We start from the raw sequence: 21,302 nt of genomic DNA, 5'->3' as shown, positions 1-21,302 counted from the left end.
AGTCTACAGTTCATAAAATACTACATTCCTAATGTATGTCTTCTGCATCAAATGTGTTTTGGAAGGGAATAACAGGTGTATGTTGAGGGGAAGGTCAGGTTGTTGGTACAATTGAAACAGGGTTTGGAAACTAAGGTAGAGGATGTAGTTTTTATGTTTAACTTTGCATGATAGTTGCCATTCCTCCTGTCTCACCTTATCTATACATACAAGTAGGCAGAAAGGAGAGAGTTTTGCTTTTCCTATGTGATGAAATTTCAGTGATACCTGCACTGTTAAAACACTGTGCTTGTGTTCTGTGAAGACTTCTCTCCTTGCACTCAGACTTCCAGCAGATAGAACAGCTGCTGTGTATCTTATACTTCATGTCAAGCACGGGGTTAATTGTTTAGAGATCAGACTACTTTAAAAAAAAAAAAAAGAGAACATTACACTTTGTATACTAGTTTTTCTTTGTTAGTTCTTTTAACAGGAAGCCTTTGCAGAGGTGTCTTTAATCATTGCATGGATCTAGCTGTCTGGGGGTGGCAAATCGTTGCCTTGGGAAGAAATACTGTTACTTTGGGTCTGAGAAGGACAGACCTGCTGCTCTTCTGTCTATGGGAAACTGCCAGAGAAGCTGCACGTAGAAGCATTTGCCATAGCAGGAGAGGAGAGAGCTGAACAGTGTCTTCGTTCTCCCATCTAGTGGCACAGCGCTGGAACAGGGCGTACGTCTGTCCAGCATTGGTGTTAGCTGAGGAGTGGGGAGCTGGGCCAGGCACAGGGCTGGGCTGGGGGTGTGGGAAACTGGGGAACTGTCTACAGTCTTTCTGTCGGTGTCATGCTCACGCTGTAAAGCAGTTGCAATTTTAATTTTTGACATGCTGTGTTGTTTGGGAAGGGATTTTTTTTTTTCCGCTTTACTCTGGAGGAACACTTAAAGCTAAATAGATGAGAATGCTAACTAAAAAAAGTGGTCTATTTTTTCTAGATTTTTCTGCACAGTGCTGCTTACTTTTTTTTTCTCACTTCTGCTATATTATAGAATACAGAACTGGACTTCAGAGACCTGTCCGAAGAGTCTAATGACAAGCTATGAAAAAAATCAGTTGTCTGCTTTTAATATCCACACTGTGCTTAAGCACAATTTCAAAGTAGCATCCAAGAACTAAAACATACAGTTGTCTTCTGCACTCTCAGAAAGGAGGGGTGATTCATCGCAAGGCCAAGAAGTGGTCTGTGCGTGTGTTTGGCCTTCTGAGTCTACCTTTATTGTGTGGGGTGTGTTTTTTCTGTCTTCCCATCAGCGGAACTGAAATAGATTTTGCTGTGCCTCAAGACTTCTGGAAATCAGTTGGCATGATTGTATGACTGATGCTTGTTAAAACATTAATCTGAACAGCCTTATGGGTGCACTTAAATTAAGGTTCTCAAACGCTTACTTAACAGTGCTATTTTTTGAAAGCTAACCTAAATACCAGCATATCTATGTGTACCTGAAAGTGTAACTTCCAACAGTCCCGGGATACTGCATGGAGCTAACAGATACTCTGAAAGGGTTGCAGATTTTTTTTTAAACTCCACCATTCCAATAAAGCAAATGTACAGCTTTGAACAGTCTCCTGGGGAGAAGGAGGTTTGTTTAATGCTGCCTGGCAGACCCTCGTGTAACCTATTTTATTTTGTAATGGTATCAGACCACAGGGACCTTGTGTACTTCATAGCTGCACAGATTTAAAAAATAAACAAACAAAAAAACCCCAAACCAAAACAAATTCAGATTTGTAGTTAACTATGAAGAAACCCCTCTCCTTGTAAGAAGCTCCTATTTGTAACAATTTCAGCAGCAACTACCCTGCTGCAACACCAGCAATTCCTACTGTCTTAGATACTGTGATTTTTTTTTTTATTATTATTTGATTTTTTTTTTCTCCACCCTTCTATTTCTCAATATGTGCTGTATTTGGCTTCCTAGCAGATAATCCTGCTGCTTCACTCTCAGGTGACCTCAAAATACACATTTTCTGTTCTCCCTAAAAATGCTGCATATTAAGCTGTGACTTCAAAGTGGATGTTTCCTGATTGTTCAGATGCTGCTGACCTGTGCCACAGCCAGCACAGCTCCAGCTCCTGCCAGGGCTGGTGCTGGGGGGGGAGTGTGCCCCAGGGAGTCCTGCTTTAAGGTGTGCTCGTAAAGGAGGGCTTTGATGCCATCTAGTGTTTGTAAATGAAGTGTAACTCCAGCACACTGCGCTTTTCGGAGGAGGGCATCCCAGGTTTTGAGGAACTGAGCTGTTGAAATTAGTTTAGTATTCTCCGAGTTGAAAACTAAATATACGTATTGCAGACCTTAGCTCTTCTGTCGTATAGACTTTCTTCGCTGATAACCCCTTATTTACATTTATTCTCCCAAAAAGGCTAGAAAACCATGCTTTCCATAAACCTTTTTTTGATCCCTGGGATGTGGAGGATTTTATATTACTGGGTTGTAAAATCAAAGTATATTGTTGAACCCCCCCCAAAATCTAAACCTCTGACCATGACAAAGTTGTGTACCAAAATGTAACCACATTGGCACTTTAAATCTCTCAGTATATTCATGTTGAGCGTTACAATAATATTTGAAAATTTGAGATCTTTACTATCAAGGCAGTCAGTTTCACAGGATACCCTTGTTTCATGGTGGTTTTGAACATCAGGCTCTCTGGACATTCATTTCAGATTATATCTTAGGGGTTTACGGATCTCTTGTTTTCATAAATGCTGCAGGGCGCTTGAATTGCAGAAATACAGCTAATTACTAATATCTTAACATTTCCTGGATTTTCTTGAGGGTGCAAATTCAAAGGTGACATCCAAGTGGGAAATGTGCTTTGAGAGGGTGCCTGAGTGGTGCTAATGATAAAGCTTTTCTTTTTACTCCTGAATCATGGGGGCAGAAATAAAATACTTCCTGTGATTCTGTAGCAGTAAACCAGGTCATTACAGCTATGTGAAGCTTAAAAGAAGTTAGAAATGCTGCCTTATAGCAGCGCTGTACCGATTTGGGTAATTTCTGTTAGTTTTCATATTTGTAGCTAGTTATACAGAGCCATTCAGCAGATGGCAAGTGTTTGGTTTGGGTTTTTGTTGTTTTTCACTGTGGAAAAAATACCTTGGAATGCCCCTGGAGTTTCTTTCAGGAGCAGATTATTTGTAAAATACCATTTAATTCAATATAAAACGATTTAATTTCATCTGACTCTATTCTTGGATAATTTGATTGTTCAAATCTTCTTTTATGCTACCAGGTAAATAATAAACGGAGACTTCTGTTGCAGGTTGGAGAATTTGCAGAGGAGTAGGAGGAATGGGGGGGTGCACAACCTTGAGTGAAATTTTTCTGAAGGCAAGACCTAGACCTGCTGTGTTTCATCAGAGCTCTCCCATCGCCTCTGTTGAGAGGCAAAGGCTTGTATAGCTAAGGCAACTAACAGAGCAAGGCCTTTGGGAAGTTACTTGCAGAGTGGCAGAATTACGGAGAAAATGAAGCATTTATGGTAAGTTATCAACTTTCTCGGAAGCACACATAGGCAGCCGACATTGAATGAGGCTTCAGGTGAGAGCAGAGTTAGGTAGTCATCCAAAATTCTTTCCTGCGCGAAGTCAGGAATGCTCTTCAGTACAAAAATGCTGTTGTTGGTCCATCTGCTCGGTGTGACTTAATGACTGTGTAGTGAGTAAAGTACTCGCCCTGCAAGCATGCCGCCCCTTTGAACATAGGTGCATTCAGTAGAAGAATGTGTTTAGAATTGATTGCATCTGTTTTGGTTGTCTGTGTGACTTGATAATACCATCTTGTAAGTAGCTTGTTGGTTGCATAGTTTTTGCTTAAATGTTGGCGTAAAAACGGGCATGCAATTTCCCTAATGAAACAATCAAGCTTGTACTGAAGTTTGTTGACAGTGCTGGTACTCGGTTTATGTGTAGAATAGGGTTATGTTTATATGTTTATTAGGGTTTATATGTAGAATAGGTGAAATAAGAGATGTGACTGTGGACGGATACAGACTTCATTTTAGGTATCATTTGCATGGAGTGGTAAGGGTGAACAGTGAGTATGCGAAGAGTAAAGAGGAGGATCTTGCGGGCAGGGAGAAACTCCTGTGGAGGGAGTTAGTGGCTCATTGGAGGTGGGAGAACAGGGACCGGTTATGCAGCTGCCGTCACTGCTCAGCTGCGTGTTTGTCCGTGTTCTGGCTGCTGCAGATTTGCTGTGGCTGCATGGGTGGCTACAGCGAAATGTCTGTTTAGGAATGTGTTGCATAAATGCACTATATCAAATATGTAATATAAAGAACATGAAGAAGAAATGAAGAGGCTTTAATTGTGTATGACTAGAAATTTGACAGTTAGTGGAAAGAACTTTCTAGAAGCATCAGGTTTCTAACTGATTTAGAGATAATGGAGTCATCCAAACAAATGTGGGGGGAAAACCAGATTTTGGTTGTTTCCAGTTGATGTTAAGAATTTCAGCTCAAAGACGTGTGGATTTTCAGATGTATTTTGTCCTGGTTTTGTACAGTGCAACTTTTCAAATTTCCTTGCGCTATGACGTTTGAACGTGTACTTCCCAATTCCCTCCTATAGTATGTTTTGATTTGCCTGTTGAAATTATGAATGAAATGCATGCCTTTATATAACTTAAAAATATATGTAACTGGTCTTGCGTCAGAGAAGGCCTTAATTTATGTAGCAATTGAAGCAATAAGCAGGGCTTTTGGGTAACGTTGTGGTAATCTTCCCCTGTGTAAGATTATCTGTTCTAATGAAAAGTAAAACTGTCTATCTAAAGACTGAATCGGGAACTCCATTGCAGCCAGTCTACAGTATTTTTGTGGAAATGTGTGAATGCCCTTTTCTAGTTCTTTAGACAATGGCGTATCAAATTTTTAAGAGGCTTTGGAGAGGTGCTGGGGAGTTTTTAGCGTTTTATTGTCAGCCCCAGATCTTAAGAGACTCCAAGCTAGAAGAGTAGTCATTTTTTTTCAGCAGGGATGGAAAACAGCATGACAGCATTGTTCTCGCAGCTCTTCTCCTTTGGATTTTGAGTTTCTGGTTTATGCTTGTCTCACGTCCGTAACGGTACTTTCTGTATGTTGCTTTGTAGATGTTAGTAGTGTCAACTTCCAGGTTCTTGTTTTTATTTGAATGAAGGGAACGTTAATTGTCAGGTCTGCAGCTGACAACATAGGATGCTGATGTAAAATAAAAAAGGGAAGCTGCTTGGTTGTAGGAGTCGGGCAGAAGGCTAGATAACTGATCTTCTCCAGCCTCCATTAAGGTGAATAAATATGGCTGAGCAGTTCACAAGGGCCTAAAGACACCAGCAAGAAGACTTCTCGTGTGCTTCATGAGCCTCTTGCTTTTGTTACCGGCACAGAAAGGGTCCTAGTCTGTTTTCCTTCGAGCTTTTTGTTGAAGGGAGAGGTGTTACAAAGATGTCTCTGTTAGTCTTCTAGACAGACATCTGGTTGTTTGGGGTTTGTTTTTTTGTTTCTGTTTTTAAAAAACCAGCAAAGAGGGCAAGACGCGTATCTGGGAGGCTTGCAAATGTGTTTTAACCATTGTTCGAAAAGCTTGCCCGGTGACTACTTTTAGCTCCGCTCTGAAAAGCCGCTTAGGGCGGTCCGGCCTTTGTGAGCCCGCACCGAGCCTCGCTGGGAGCCGCGCCGGGGGCAGCGGCGGCCGGCCCCTCTCCGGTCGGGCCGGGGGCAGCGGCGGCCGGCCCCTCTCCGGTCGGGCCGGGGGCAGCGGCGGCCGGGCCCTCTCCCGTCGGGCCGGCGATGCCCCCTGCCTTGCATCCGCTCGGTTCCGTCGGGAACCCGGGAGGAGCCAACCGGCTGCGGCGCGGGGGGGGGGGGGGGGTGTGTGTGTCGCGCAGTACCGCGGTTGCCGGAGCCCGCTCAGCCCGCTCCCAGCCCGCTGGCGGCTCGCACTGCGTCAGCCCGCCCCCCCCGCCCCCCGCCGTCAGCTGACCGGCCGCCTGCAGCACCAGTGCAGCAGCGGCGGCGGCGGCAGGCTGCGGGCGCTGCCGGGGAAGCCCATGTTTCCATCCTGGGCTGTAGATTGCTTCTCCTGCAGCTGTCCTCTTGGTATGCATAATTGATAATCACAGCTGGAGGGTAGAGCGTTTGTGGAGAGATGGACAGTCAGCCGAGCAGTTGGAAGGATAAGGGTATTTGTTCTTTTACCTTTTTTCCTTTTCTATTTTATTTTATTTTTTTAAAGCTAAAGATGCTGCGGGTTGTTTTTAGCAAATGGTGTCTGTAGCATGTGTTCGATCGTGCAATATATCTGCAGAGGTAAGACCTATTTGTACTGTATGCGAAATTGTAAAAGCCGTAGGTTAAAATGGGTAAATATGAGCAATGCAGAAGAATGAATTATTTACGTAAGTGAAATAGCTTGTGTGACGCTGCAGATCTTTTTCAGTCCTACAGAGCCTACTAAAGAACAGCCTGTTTGGGTACGCACTGCACAAATACCAGCGTAGCCCGAATTTAGTTGATGTTCATGTGAAATTCCTAGATTATTAATAATTTAACAGTACTAACCATTAACTCGAAAGATTGTAGTGTCTGCGGTTCATGTAGCTTAATAATTTTATGAGGAGAAATCAATCGCATGCAGACTACAGCAGGGTGGGGTGAGGGGGTTCTGTTTGGCATAGCGCGTTTGGAGTCTACCCTTAATCACGGATTTTTCATAATTCTGTTGGATTCCAGGTAAAACTATGTCTGATTCTTCAGAATTTACAGCCACAATATCAAATTGTTTTAGGTAAATAAGTAGCTAACCTTAAATTAGTGTGGTTCTGACCTTTGTTCCTGTAACCACCAATGGGAGATCACCAGTGTAAATCTCTGGATCATTATATTAGCGCTCAGTGTGTAAGAGTTTAAGCCTTATTTGAATACGTAATCTTCAAACTTTAACAACAAGACAAGCTTTAAAAATTTTTAATCATCTCTGGATGCTTAAATATCTTCTTAAAGGGCCCTGTCATCCATGGTACTTGTACTTGCGATGTTTTCCTCCCCCCCCCCCCCCAATAACTGTTGTTCAAAAATCTGTGGTTTTTTGCACTTGGACAAAGTTCCCAGCTGTCTAGAACCCATAGAATGCTCTACCGGAACCTAAATATGTAGGAAAAAACCCCTGCAGGGGGAAAAAAGTTTGCCTTTGCAAAACAAGTTTCTAAAAGTTCTAATCTTTCATTAAAGGGCTGTAAAATACCAGGAAAAAATATGCTGCGGTGTTTAGTGGCATGTTCTTGATGTGTAACTCGTTTAAATGTTCAGCACTCTTTACATCAGGCCTGAAATTCTTGGGGTTGGGGGAAAAAAAAGGGGGTGAGCTCAGAAGGTGTTTGTAAAAACTGAAAAGCAAGTTACCTTTGGGTGTTAAGGCCCGATTTTCAGGTTTTCTTTTACAACCCGACGAGCAGGGTTGGTGGTGGTCAGTTCCTTGCTGCAACTGAAAGCAGACATTTGTGGGCCTAGAATGTGAGGCCTTGAGAAAAATGGACTCTGCCTTGGTTTAAAATGAACGTGTTGCCAATCATGAGCGTGCCTGTGTGGCACACCTGGGGGGAGCACGCTAACCAGCGCAAGCCGTGCTGTTGCAGCTGCATGGAGGCCAGTAATGTGGGGTCCGCGCGCTTGGCTGCTTTGCCAAATGCAGACCTGACTAGCATGCGGTGGGATTGTCATCAAATGAACAGAGCAAACCTGAACCTGTCCTACGTGCGTATTCTGTGCTGCTGTAACCGCTTCAAGCAGCGTTTTAATTCCTCTTCCCCCGTCTTTGTTTTTACATGGTGGTATCCCCTCAGGTGGAGGAAACTGGTTTAGTGCTTATTTCTCCCTCCAAGGAAGTCCCTACTGCCTTGAGGTTTAATTGTAATTTAACTTGTAGGGAAAATGGAAGCAGAGCAAGAAGTTGGTTTTCTGGGGAAGCAGAAGAGTCTGGTTCCTCTCCCTTTTGCAACTGTTCTCGAAGCCTGGTTTAGTGTGGTTTCTGGTAGCATTCGCTTATGATGAGGCAACGGCACCTTGTTTCATGTGTTCTTCCTTTGTTAGGTCAGGCTCTAGTGGCATGGAAAATGATGGGTAAAGTTCAGGGACTGATTACACTGTCCATCTTGCCCCAAAATAAATATAGAAGCAAATATTGCAACATGCTTCTTTCCTTGCTAAAAAATAACCTTTTTTTTTTTTTTTTAAAAAAAAAAAAAGTCATAATCAAATCTAAAACCAGAGAAGAGCCAAAGTATGGTTCATATTTAGGCTTTCTGGCTAAAGCACTACTTTCTAATTAATATAATCCTAAACTTAGTTTTGATATGTGTGGTTTTTGTGCTACAGCCATAGTAGTTGAGGAACCAGCATAGTGAAAGTGTTACAACCTGTGGTATTGATTAATACTTGTGGTATTGGTCATCTAGCTAGGCAGGATGAAATAGGTTTATCCTGGGGGTAGCATGACTTTATTTTTAGCACTTCTAAAGACAGGGCCCCATGGAGTAATTGGTACTAAAATGTAACATTTATTTATTTAGTTTTTAATTATTTCAATGAATTGTCAGGTTTTAATGGCTGAACAATGCTAATGGTAGGATGAACGCCACGCTATCCCAGGATTTTTTTTGTTGTTGTAAATGTGCTGAAAATCTATCTGAATTCTGGTTCAGATCAGTTAAATGGTGGAAAAGGTGGCATAGACTTGTGCAGCCCTTGATCTTTTTAAATTTTGATTGTGAGTAATCAGGGCTTTGATTTTCCCAGTTAGTACGTTGTGCGCACGTGCACGGGTATGCGATCGGGTGGAAATGAAAGAAAAATGCTCCTGTGGCTCATAAGTAATTGTTAGATAGCATTTGCATTTTGGGGGGACGATCTGGTAGTGTCGGACTTTGTTTTCATTCTAGCATGTACTTCTGAAATCTGTATCGCTTTTTCTTGGTAGGGGATTGTGGGGCAGATGCGCCAAGTCTGAAATGCACGTGATGCAGACTTGTTTTCTGACCTTTGGGATCCAGTTAGACAAGCCTGTCGGTCCCGCTGGACGTGCCACTCCTTTGTGTAACGTCTGTCCGTCGGACAGGGAAGGCTCTGTTGGTTGAAGTCAGCTCCACGTGCTCGGCACCGCATGCGGTCATGCTATAGCCACCTGGTTTCACCAGCCCGGGACTGTTTTGTTGTTGCTGACTTGCCACAAGGCAGTCAAGGACCAAACCGGCTTCCAACACGTCTGTTCATGGTAAAAGGAGGCTTGAGTTTTTTGGCCCAGCCTCTAACTGCTCCTGCTTAGGATGTCAACTGTGATTTTTAAATGGTCGTTCTGATGCAGGACATCTTGAAAATGTCATGCCCAGGTCTGCTCGTGGTCTTTGTGCTTGGCAGACTTTGAGCTCTTGATGGGCTGGTGGCTTCTCCTTGGGGTTGGTCTGTCTCCAGCCAGGGCTGCCCCACACCGGGCTTCACCCGGCTTCGAAAGTGACGCTGCAGGGTCACGTTTTGCCTGCTAGATGTGCTGCATAAAAGATCGATGGAAACCCTGAAGATTGCCGTCATGCGTAAATACGAAGTTTGTTGAGCGTAACGGGGAAATGCCTCGCTGAACAGGCGTTAACAGCAGTGCGCCTGGTTGTGGTCAGGTACTGGTTTTTGCTGGTCTAGAGTTAATTTTCTTCACAGCAGCGACAGTTGTCACTCTGCACTTTGGAGGCATTTAAAAGCTGCCTGTTCTCCACACTTCTGTTACATTTCTGTGTTAGTACAACGCTGGCTGTTCTTAAATTGATCCAGAAAAGGCTCTCGCTTGTGCTTCTACACTATTATTACTATTATTTGAAGAATAGAAGGAATTTCTGCTTACCTTTCAGATTACAGAACGGTTCTAGTGTAATGGCTGCTGCTCATACAACGTTTGTAAATCGTACACTGTTTGTGGGTTTTTTTGTTTTTTTTTTTAATCTCCCTTCTCCTTTCGCACAAACAGCCTTTCTTTGGCACTGAAACCCTTTTTTTGTTTTGTTTCTAAATACTGGATAGAGCGCAGTTGTTCATTGTGAAGCCGAACCTCTCTCGCTCCGCAGCTGCGTTCCAAGGACTTAGGGCAGGGGCAGCCATTGGCGGGGGCCAGCCAGATTTCGGCAGCAGGCAGTTGCGTATATCTGCCGACCTCCGAATGCCCTAGCAGGAAGTGAAAAGGCTCTGGGTAGTCAGCTGTGCGAGATCTGGGTGCATGCAGGCACACTCAAGATGGATGCCAAAATGGGTTAGTCCCTTTTTCTTGGTTTTCTTTAATAGGCGTGAATTAAACTCGCTTGTAGATCTCGAGGCTTTTAATTTCTCTTTCTAAAAAAAAAAAAAAAAAAAAAAAAAAAGAGGGTTACTTGCTTCAGGGTTTTTTTTAAATAGAGGATTATCAGGTTAAATATATTAAAACACTTGCTTTTGTCATCAAAAACCGGTATGACTTGTTCAGTTTTAAGTCCGTGAAAAAAAGAAAATACTTCAAAAACAAACAAACAAACAAAAAACCCCAGTGATAAACCTATCGCGGCACTTGCTTTGAAAGCAAAATGTAATTGGATGAGTTCTGCATGTAAGGCACGGATGCTAGCACTACTATTTTTAGATATGCCAAGTGACAGTTCGTGCTTACCAAATGTAGGCAGCTGTTCTTGCTTTATAATAGGCCTGGAATACTTGCATTAAATGCATGAGATTATAGTTCATATTGTATAAAATAAAGCTTAAAACGGTTTCCATGAGGAAGGATACTGCTTGGCAGGGTTGTTCCTGAGAATTGGTGGGGTTTTCTGTTTTTCTGTTTTTTTTTTTAGTCTGCTCTGTGTGTCTTGTGTATAAGTTAAAGCCAGAAAGCTGCTTCTAGTAATGCTTTTAATCTTTTCTTTTACTTCAGAAAGAAATACAGATACCTGTTTCTGATCAGTTGGAGACTATCAATCAATTTCATCATGTACTCTCTTGGACTGAAAATTACAAATCAGTTTTTCAGTGACTTATAACACTGAATTTCCCTTTGAGGAATTTACAATGAAACCAGATACGTCTGTCATTAAGCTGAGGCTGATTTGGTAGTTCTCCAAATGGAGGGGAGGGAGACAGACTGAGGAAAAAAGCTGCATGTGCAGCTTCACTCTGGTCTGGGAGGTCCTAGCTTGGGGATTTTTCTTACCAGTTACTGAGAACGAAAGACTTGAAGATGGGTCGCTAGACGCTGTTTGGCATTTGTGGTATGCTTTAATTCCAGCAATTTACCTTTGTCTCTTGTATTTTGGAAATTGTCATACAGATGAATTGCTGTCTTTACATTCCTTGTAACTGGGTTCAGCTATAATGTGTTACTGCTTGTAGTAAGTGATTTCCTGTGAAGCAGAAAGAACCCACTACCAGTGCAGACGCTTTAAAAACTGTGTTGCAGAGGAGGGGGTATCTCATTTACAGAACTAATGCTATCTGCAAACGGAGAGGAGTAGGGCTCATACTTAGTGTGACATGTGATATGGGAGCAGCACCCAAATTTGAATGTATGGATGCTCAAATTGCAGCATTTAAAAATAGTTTCAGTATTTGAAGCAAACAGAAAGAAAGGAGGTTTTTTTCAAACAACTCTTGCATGATTTAGGAGCACAAAATCCACCAACTTTTTTTGGCAATACTGGTTTTGAAAATATCACCCAGGTGTTACAGATACTTGCAGCTCACTTTAGGTTTACAGTTCACAACAGTCTTTAGGTCAAGCTCACAATTCATTTGTAAACTCCTTTTGCATGCTAAACTTGCTTAATGTAAGGCGTGCAGAGACACCAATAGACACTTTTGTAATTAGAAGCAAAGCCAAAGAGACCAAAGCAAATGTTGTTAAATTTAGGGATTATAGCCCATACAAAAGGAAACCTATGATTACATGATTTTTTTGTTTGTTTGTTTGATTTTTACAAATATTAAAGAAAAGTTGTGTTGCGTAGAGCTTCATTTGTTCAACAGGGAAAATAGAAGTGCAGCTTTGTAACGTGAAGAGACCCAGTGGAATAACAGGTCAGCAGGGTGCATGGATAGGTTGGGCTGCAATTTGGCAAGGACTTTAGATTGGTGCTGTTCTGAGACAGTTGGCTGCTCTATCTCTCGCCCCATATGTCTGTGGAGTCACATGGTGAACCACAACCAGAATCTGATCTGGCTGGCTGCTTAGTTTTTTGTGTTTTGGTGGGTTTTTTTGGTGCAGTAGTTGTCAGTGGCATGCAGAAAACCAGGCTGGTCCTGTGTGGGGCCATGCAGAGGAAAGGAGTGGAATTGAGTGGTGGTGAAGGGGTAAGGCTGGGTTTTTTCCACAACAGTTCTGGTTTGTGATAAATTTAAGATGTTCATGCAACTGCAACCTGGTTCTGTCTGCAGAACTTCAGGAAATTTCTACTGAAATGTGAATTAAATATTTGGATAAAATATTTTGCATTTTGAAAATGGGTGGCTTTAAGTTTCGGACCAGGGTTCTCATCTTTCCAGCTCCTGCTGCTCGGTATGGTTTCCCTACGAAAATAATCAGGAAGGGACTTCAGCTTCTGAAACACCGTGAAATTGCACCATAGCCCCAGTGGCATTTTCATGTTGTACCTACAAAGGGATTATGCAGACTTTGCCCTACAGAGGTTACTAAGCATTTAATGCTGGTGCATTACCACATTTTCGTCCTGTAAGAAATAATAGTCAAATTTTAATTTTTAATTTTCTTTTACAGTCATTCAAAGTAAGAATCTGTTCTGAATTGTGATATGCTATTTTACAATTAACTTTGGTGAAGTTCAGGATGAGATAGGATTACTAAACTTGCAGTGTAATAGTAATAATTTTTCTGTAATTTATCATGAGTTCTGTATCTAATACGCTATTGCTATTAACAAGGAGTTTTGATGCAGAAGAGGAATTTGTTCTTGTGAAAATCTAATCAGCTGTAGAAGTAGAAGTCATGAAGAGTGAGTTTTACTGTGTGTTTCACCGTGGGGTATAAAACTAGACTAGATGCCCCTGCCCAGTTCTGTAGTCAGCAATGGAGAATGATGTTTGCCAGATTTTATGAATTCAGTAAGATAATCGACTGGATGCAACAGCACCTCAAAACAAACAAATCTGCAATGGATGTATTAAGCCGTTACCTATGACTTGTGCAAAGGTGTAGTTTAAACAGCAATGCTAAAAATGGCATAATATTGTGTTCTCTCATGTGGGTTGCTTAAGTTAAAAATGAACTTGGTTTACAAATGAAGTATTTTGCATTGGAGCCCAGCAGATTTAGCCTGGATTGGAATTTTAGTGAGATTATTCCCTCTTGATGGCTCAGTCTGTCACCCATAATCAACATTATAAACTCCCCTGGGAATGTCTTCAGTGAAAAGGAAACAAGATGAACTGTTAATGAGTCTTGAGCAGTGCCTTTGCCTCTACGAGACTTGCAAAGATATAATGGTTTAGAGATCTGATGGTGTCTTGTCATCTGTCCTAACAGGGAATCGGAATCGATCTCTTCAGTGAGTGACATCCACAAAATGCGCAAAAATAAAATGAAATGAAGCACAAACTGCTGTGGTTCTGGTGCAGAACATAGCGGAGTAGTTGAAGAGATTAATTCTGACATTGCTTAAGGGCAGAATTGTTCTCAAATTTTAGCAATTACATTTGAGCTAATCCTAATAACAATAATCCCAATAATCTGAAGTCCGATGCAGAATCAGTGCTAAAATAACCTATTTCTAGTTGTCATTTCAGCTCTGGTTTGACAGTGAGATTGCAAGTTCCATTCCTGATGACTCTCAGCAGTCAAGTGACTCATGTTTACTGTTTTCATATGGCTGCAAAAGGTATCTTGTTCTAATTTCTTACCTTTTTTAAATTTTAGTTGTTGACCTCCTTTACTGGCGAGACATTAAGAAGACAGGAGTGGTGTTTGGTGCCAGCTTGTTCCTGCTGCTTTCATTAACAGTGTTCAGCATCGTGAGCGTGACAGCTTACATTGCCTTGGCCCTGCTTTCTGTGACGATCAGCTTTAGGATATACAAGGGAGTTATCCAGGCAATCCAAAAGTCCGATGAAGGCCACCCGTTTAGGTGAGATTTTTCTTTTAATTAAGAAAAAGTGTGTTGTCTTGGGGAGCAGCAGTACTGGTGCTGTTAAGAGTCAGTAGATGACATACGCTGTAATATGTTGCATAATAATGTAAGTAGCCTGTTCTGAAAAATCGGTTACCCAGCCTATGACTACTCTTCTCTCAGTTTTTCTCAGAGGATATACACAGTGGTAAAGAAAGTGGAACTGAGTACTTGGTACAGGGGATTTCCCTGGGAATGCTAGAGTATCTTAAGTTACATTAAAATAAATCCATTAATTAAATCCAGTGGAGTAATATGTGCATCTTAGAGTGGTATAGTCTTCAGAACGTGAACCAGTGGCAGATGATGGACAAAATTTAAACAGTACTCAGGAGATGCAGCACTTTCAATGCAATATATCTAGCAAAAATCAGAATAAATGTAGCAGGGGAGACTTCTATCTTTTTGGAACTTTTTATTTAAGAATACTCTTAAATTGTGTTCTAGTATGGAGCAGCATAGCTGTGTTCTCCACGTGCAAGGCTGCCTTGTCATCAGCAGAACCCAGGTTCTCATTGCAGCCAGCCCAGGTCAGAAGTCCAGCAACTTGGACTCTCAATTCTAAGGCTTGAGGAGTTGAATCATAGGATTAATTTAGGTCCTTGAAGAGGACCTCTGAACTCTTTGCTTTAAGTGATGAGCTAAGTCCTTGGGGCATACCATGCGTGCACTTACTTCCCTGTGGTGCGGGAACATGGTATTCATGGTATGCATCCTTTCCTGTGTGGAATACAGTGGTGCCCATTACTGCAAAACTGCATCTTGAGAGAAATACAAACTTAGGTGTTAGGGCATTTACTAAGAGTGCATGTTTCCTGTTTCCATACCAGCCCTGTCCCACACTGCTCAGACTTGCTTCTCTCCTTTTATTAATTGATTAAGTGTTTCAGTCTCAACTTCCTTTGCACCTTTCAGAAACTCCTGCTTGCCCTCCTATTGACAGCTCTCTTACTAATTTTTGTGGTGTTTCCAATTGTTTTTGTTCTCTTCCTCTCATCTTCAGTAAGGCAATGGTTTACCTCCATTCCTCCCTGGCTATGTGTAGTGGCTCATTTACCCAGTGGAAGCCAGTCTGTGCCTAAAACAGCAGTGGGACCCAACTCTGGAGAAAAAGGAGTATTTGCTTTCAAGCTTAGATCTGCTACAAAAAAATACATCTGAACAATTGGCAACAGTGTTCAGTATAGCTGAAATATATATGAAATGTAATCTTTTATAAACTTAGTTTTTTGTTTGTGGATTTTTCGTTTGTTTTTTTTTTAACCATCAATGCCTTGTATGGCGCTCCTTATTCACCCTTATTAGGGTGAGTAATTCCCGGCTGAGATCCCGTTTGCTCTTTCTACCCAGTAGTGCTCTTTAGTATCCGAACAGCATTTCCAAGTTTACCAGTTAAGTTTTCTTAGCAAGAACAAGCCAAACTTGTTCTACCTGTGCTCTTTCTGCAGTTTATTTCTAAAAATACTGATATTCCTAAGAAGCTTCCAGACATTCTTGTCCAACTTACCTGGTTGCTCAACTTTTTATCTGTATAGCTTCAACTACAAGAAGGATATTTTTCCTTGTATTTAGTTCGGCAGTGAAGAGCACATCCATGAGATGAATTTGATTTTTGATTCAGGTACTGAGTATCTTACTGATGAGTTGAAAAGGGTGTGCAGATTCAAGCCAAGTGTGGAAAGCAGAAGGTAGCCTTGAAATGGCTGCCCTCTGTAGTTACCCTTTAAAGTATTTTTATTTGTTTTGGACTTGCCACAATGCCATGTAGCTTTGCTTCAAATGACATACATAGGAGCCTCCACTCCGTGTTTATTTTTTAAAAAAAAATCAAACAAAACTACCTGGAAGCAGAATCCCCTTCTAAATGAAAGTAAAAGTTTAACAGCTGTAGTAACTGTAAAATGAGTACCCTGTTACAGATGTGCTGTGTTGCTGCTCCTTCCTCCAACATGCAAATTAGATAAATTATTCTCTATTTAAAGGGTCTAAATTGCCATAGCTACTGCAGCTACAAATAAAAGTCACAGTGTAGTAGAAAGAACACTTAATCACATGGGGGCTTGTGTCTTCCTGTTGAAAGAACTGCTGTCGCTAACTGCAAGAAATTTTTTTAGCAAATGATGAAAGACTTGCTGATTTTACCATGCCTTAGTGTGTGTGTTACAGCTTAATGGTAACTTCAGAAGTGCCTTCCAGATGTACGAATGGATATGCTGCATTTGTAGGATTTGTTCTGTTTGAGAAATGAAGGAATCTCAAGTCTGGTAAAATATTAGGCTGCCTAATACAATAGCAAAAACTGAGAATGACACATACCCCACGCCCCCTCCAGCCTCTCATTTTTTTTAAATACATGTTGGCCTTAGTGTACTAGATGACAGCATACGCTGAGGAGTAGAAGAGACTTCATAGACCAAGCAGCGTATATGGGTCAGTGGTGCTGGACGCCGTTTTGGCCACTCAGTAGGCCTTGTCTGTTCACACATCTATGTTAGCCAGCACAGCTTTTTTACCTAGGCCAGGTGAGACTGCGACTTAATAGATGCACCAGCACAACACAGCAGTAAGAAAGAAACAATTTTTTTCTTTTCTTCTAAGAGATTGTGGGGGTTTTTTTAAGGTTCACTTTTACCTTCTAAGAATAACTTCAGGTTAGTTCTGTTCTATCCTTTTAGCATTCCTCACACAGTGAGGTTTTTCTCTATATAGCATAAAAAGAACGTATGTTGATATTGTATATATAACACATAACATGTTGATACTGTTTGGCAGCATGCTTACAGTAATGTTTCATAAGCTCTTCTTTCTTGCAGGGCTTACTTGGAGTCTGATGTAGCTGTGTCTGAAGAGCTTATTCAGAAATACAGTAATGTTGTGCTCGGTCACATTAATGGCACAGTCAAAGAGCTGAGACGTCTCTTCTTAGTTGATGACTTAGTTGATTCTCTGAAGGTAAGTTCACTTCAGCTGTAGGAGCAGCAGCCTTGTGTAAATAGATTCCTTGCTGACCTAGGTTAGCAAAGCCCACTGGGCCTTAGAAACATGAATGAACAATAGCATCTTTGGCTCTGTATAAGTAAATAATGAGTTTTAGTCTGGTTGTTGGAAGTAATAAGCCTTTTTGTTCTTCAAGAAGTATAGCTTTCTGTTAGCCACGCTGAGTTGAATATAAAGTGCTATTTGCAGTAATACAGTGGATAAATTTATGTGCATGTTATTTTGACAGTATAATAAAAACAAAGGGAAAACTGAAATAAGCTCTGGCTCCATGCAGTTCAGCTGCTACACTTCCTTGCTGGTGCTTAACAGCAGAAATCTTTTAAGAAAACAAGACACTGCTCCAATATGGGCATTTAGAATGTGTCACTAACATGCATCTGTCCCTCTTGAAAATCTGTGTTTTGGGCTAGACTGCCACAGTCTGGGTTTGTTCTGGTTTTCAATTTGTTTCTGTCCGGAGATGAGTAAGTGGTTAGTGCACAGTTGCTTGCCTTAAACAGGAGGAGTTCTTGTGTCCACTTTTTTGCTGGCAGAGTGGGGACTGAGTGATGCCCTTGTTTTACTAGGAAGGTGGATGCTTGTTTCAGTCCCTGGATTTGGGTGTGAATAGCTGCTTCTTTTTGTGATGCAAATTACTGAAATGGGTTTTGCAAGTTACTCTACCCTAAAGCATGCAATACTGCCTAACAGATATCTTGAATACGTCCAAGTAGTATTTAATGAGATTTATGGAAGGTGGCAGAGCAAAACTGACAGTGATTAATAATAATAATAACAAGAATTGGCTGAAAACCCTTCAGTTTTGTTCCGTGAGAATTATATTCTCTCCTTTCAAGCTAACTGCCTTTGTTTTTCGAAGTTATTTCCTTTACTGAGTACATGTTGTCCATTTCTTTTTCAGTTTGCTTAATCTTCTTGAAATAAAGGTGCATTTATCCTCCAGTAAATCCCTTACTTAGTGCTTTGTAAAGTCCCTTGAGTTGTTGTGGGGTTGGGGGAAGGGGTTTCTAGTGAAACTTGGAGAAAAATAGGAAGGCTGTAAAAGTCTTTGTTATATTTGTGGAATGGAAATTGGAGGCAGATCTCAGGATCTTACCCAGATTTTCTAGATCCAGTTTCTCATTATGCTCCAACTTAAACACAGAGTTTGTGCCGGAATAGTTGCACCTGATGCTGTGCAAGTCTCCTGCACTAAGAGGCCTTTGCCTTTGGAGACAGGAAGGATTATAAGGCTGTCGGGTGCTTACCTGGAGTCTGCTGCTCCTGGTAAGGATTCATGTTCTCAGAAGGGAAAGAGGAGGTGGGATATTAGCCTGGGGTTTTGTGTAATAATCTTTCTACTCCTAAAGCGTTGTGCAGTAAGATGCAATCATTTTATGGCAAAATGGCTTAAATAAGGCCCATTATTGTCTGTGCCTTGCTGGTGTTTCCACACAGGGTCTGAATTTTGATGGCTACATCCCCTCACCGCTGCCCATTGGTTTTGTCTGTAAGAAGCTGTGTCTCTCCCTCATGCTTAAGTGACTGAGTACTTAGGATTCATCTCTGCAGCATGTCAAGGCTACAGCCTTGACCGAAAGAGTTCCTGTTACACAGCTACAGTTGCATTTTGATACCTTAAACTTGGGGCGTGAGGGAGGAAAGGAACATATTCTTTGTTCATTGTGTTTTTTAAGGACATTCAGTTTCAATGTTCAAAGAAAAGTTATTTTGCTTAAGTCATGTTTGGATCTGATTAAACATCATCACAGGAAAACTTGTAGTCACAAGGTCACTTGTATTTCTTGAAGGAACATATCAGAAAGGGCTTAATTATTAATCTGAGTTATAAGATTTTCCACACCATTTGTTTAGAGATCATAATCCCTTGCAGTAAAGGAAGAGAAAGCAGTAAACAGCCAACTGCTGTTTCAGTTAACGCCGTTTTAAAAAGTAGGCCTTTTGGAGGAATTATGTTAGAAGTAGAATTAATTCCAGTCAGAGTGTCTTCAAGGCACTCTAATAAAATACTGTGGTATATAGGAAAGACATATTTAATTCAGCTGAACTAATTCATTTCCCCTCTCGCCTTCTGGCACTTAAAACATTTTATGTAGGTTAATTAGTCTAATTTACAGGAGTTGGGAGCAACCCTTACATGAAACCAGTGAATGTCAGTTCACAAGCGCAAGTTACTGATCTTGAAGAGTTTGTGCTTGAGGAGAACATTAAGATGCTGGGGCCCTATGTAATGTAATGGCCCTAGTTTAAAAAAAATAAAAATATCTTGGCTCCTGTAGTTTAAACATCTTCACTATAGGAAACAGCATGTTTGTGTATAATTAAAGTTACAGAGCTTTAATGTAGAAAATGTCTGCAGGTCAGTTTATTGTGTGTAATAGTTCTGGCTGTAAAATCTGTCTTGTTAGGATTTTTTCTTTTTTATTAAACAATGTTCACTCATGGAAGTCTTAAAATGGACTCTAAATATTTATGCAGCATGAGAAGTTCCTCACAGCTCTTGAGGAGCAATTCCAGAGGAGCCCTTGCCAGAGAGTCCCAGGAGAAACTGCACTTTGTCCTGATGAACAGCGATCTGGTGTTTCACCCCCAGCTGCGCAATGGTAGCCGTTCTGACACTGGGGCACAGTTGCTTTCAGTTTGTCATTGGTCAACTGATGTTTTGAGAAACAGAGCTCTTTGCTGTCTCTGAACTATTTTATAGTAAAGAAACTGATACATGGGACATGTCTGGATTTGCCATTAAATTGCAGTATGGTTTGGGTACTGGGTAGTCATTAATCATTGGAACGAGGTAGGCAAAAACTCGATTCAGTCCATCAAATAGACTGTATTTTTTACTGGTTTAGATATCATTGTAATGTTCAGGCTGAGCTTGGGACCTATGCTTTCCTTCTGTCCTGAGTGTGTGGGAAGAGCAATATTATCTTTGCAGGTCAATCCTGGGTTGCCTTCTGGTGTTTTTTTGGGTTTTTTTTTTGTTTTTTTTTGTCTTGGAGCTTTAAGTGTTTAGATGTGTTTCAGGTAATCCTTTTTGTATTTGTAAGGTTCTGTGAGTTTGTCTCATTTCTAAGGAAAAAAAAAAAAAGAGAGAGACCAATACAAAGTAGAGACCAATAGGTAGATGTGGGATTGAGATCAACTCCAGTTAATCCAGGAGTGTTGTTTTAACTGTCAGAAGTGTCTGAAGAGAAGGAGGAGTTGTGGGACCGGGGATGGGGGGGGGAATGGGGGAGGGGAGGTGTTTCTGATTTTTTTTGCTAAACTTCATTTGTTTTGGTAGCCCCAGCCTTCAAAATAGCTGTCCCTTACTGATGTGGTAGAGAGTGTGGGGTGGTCTCACTGGGCTCAGTGGTTCCCTCTCCTGCCCAGTATGAATAAGGGAAGCAGATTAAAAATTGCACACACAACACAGTGCATCATTAGACCCCGACGCTTTCCTGGAGAGACTTTTGGAGAATCAAAGCCCGAGTCAAATGTTAACTCCTGCATTTTGATCTTTCTTGGGCCGTAAAATCAACGCTCACTAAATAGGATTGGATAGTTCTGATAATTGTTGGACTTTGGGATTGATTCATATCTGTTACCCCTCTGCATATACAAACTCAGATTTTCTGACCTGGTCAGAGTCTTCAGCTATATATTCCTAAATGTTCCCCTCACTAGGGCTGGTGCTTAGCTTCAGTAATTGTGCTTGTGCAGAGGAGATCTTGGATAGCTGTCGGGATGCTTTGCAGTGTGTGCTTGAAGCTGGCATATTTAGTTTGTTGACTGCATGGCCTGTAAGAGAATCATTCTGCATGTTCACAAACTTGGAGGCTTTTTGCTGTAGTAAAAGTTGTTGATATCCGTCCCTTTGCTGGGGAGGGGGATGTGCTGCATGTACAGACGTGCTCTGAAGGGAAAGTATTTGTTCTGTTAAAATGTCTTGTGCAAAGAGGCTGGCAGTCAGCTCTCACCCTGGTATTGCAGAGACCAGAACTGGGCCAAAGTTTGAACAAATCATGAGGGAGTTTAGAGAAATCTGCTTTATTTTTCTTAATAAACGTGCCAAAATCCTTCACTGGGAATGCAGTTGATTGTAACATTGCAGCCTTGTCTGAGG

At 41.4% G+C, this 21,302-nt stretch overlaps 1 protein-coding gene across 5 annotated transcripts in view; it reads left to right on the top strand.

Annotated features, from left to right (window-relative positions):
• Window positions 1-21,302, top strand: part of RTN4 (reticulon 4) — a 48,190-nt gene that overhangs the window by 21,519 nt on the left and 5,369 nt on the right. For 3 of the 5 annotated variants that reach the window (XM_049801615.1, XM_049801620.1, XM_049801617.1), the window contains 2 exons: window positions 13,948-14,155; window positions 17,011-17,149. In XM_049801615.1, the coding sequence (XP_049657572.1) occupies window positions 13,948-14,155; window positions 17,011-17,149 (347 nt within the window). Of the gene's footprint in view, window positions 1-5,995; window positions 6,200-10,150; window positions 10,306-13,947; window positions 14,156-17,010; window positions 17,150-21,302 lie in introns of those variants that run through there. The other 2 variants (XM_049801618.1, XM_049801619.1) reach the window with 2 other exon arrangements.

Source organism: Accipiter gentilis, chromosome 5, assembly GCF_929443795.1.
Source record: "Accipiter gentilis chromosome 5, bAccGen1.1, whole genome shotgun sequence".
Classification (NCBI taxonomy): Eukaryota; Metazoa; Chordata; class Aves; order Accipitriformes; family Accipitridae; genus Astur; species Astur gentilis.
Note: the sequence above shows the minus strand (reverse complement) of the source record. Positions and strands in the feature narration are given on the sequence as shown.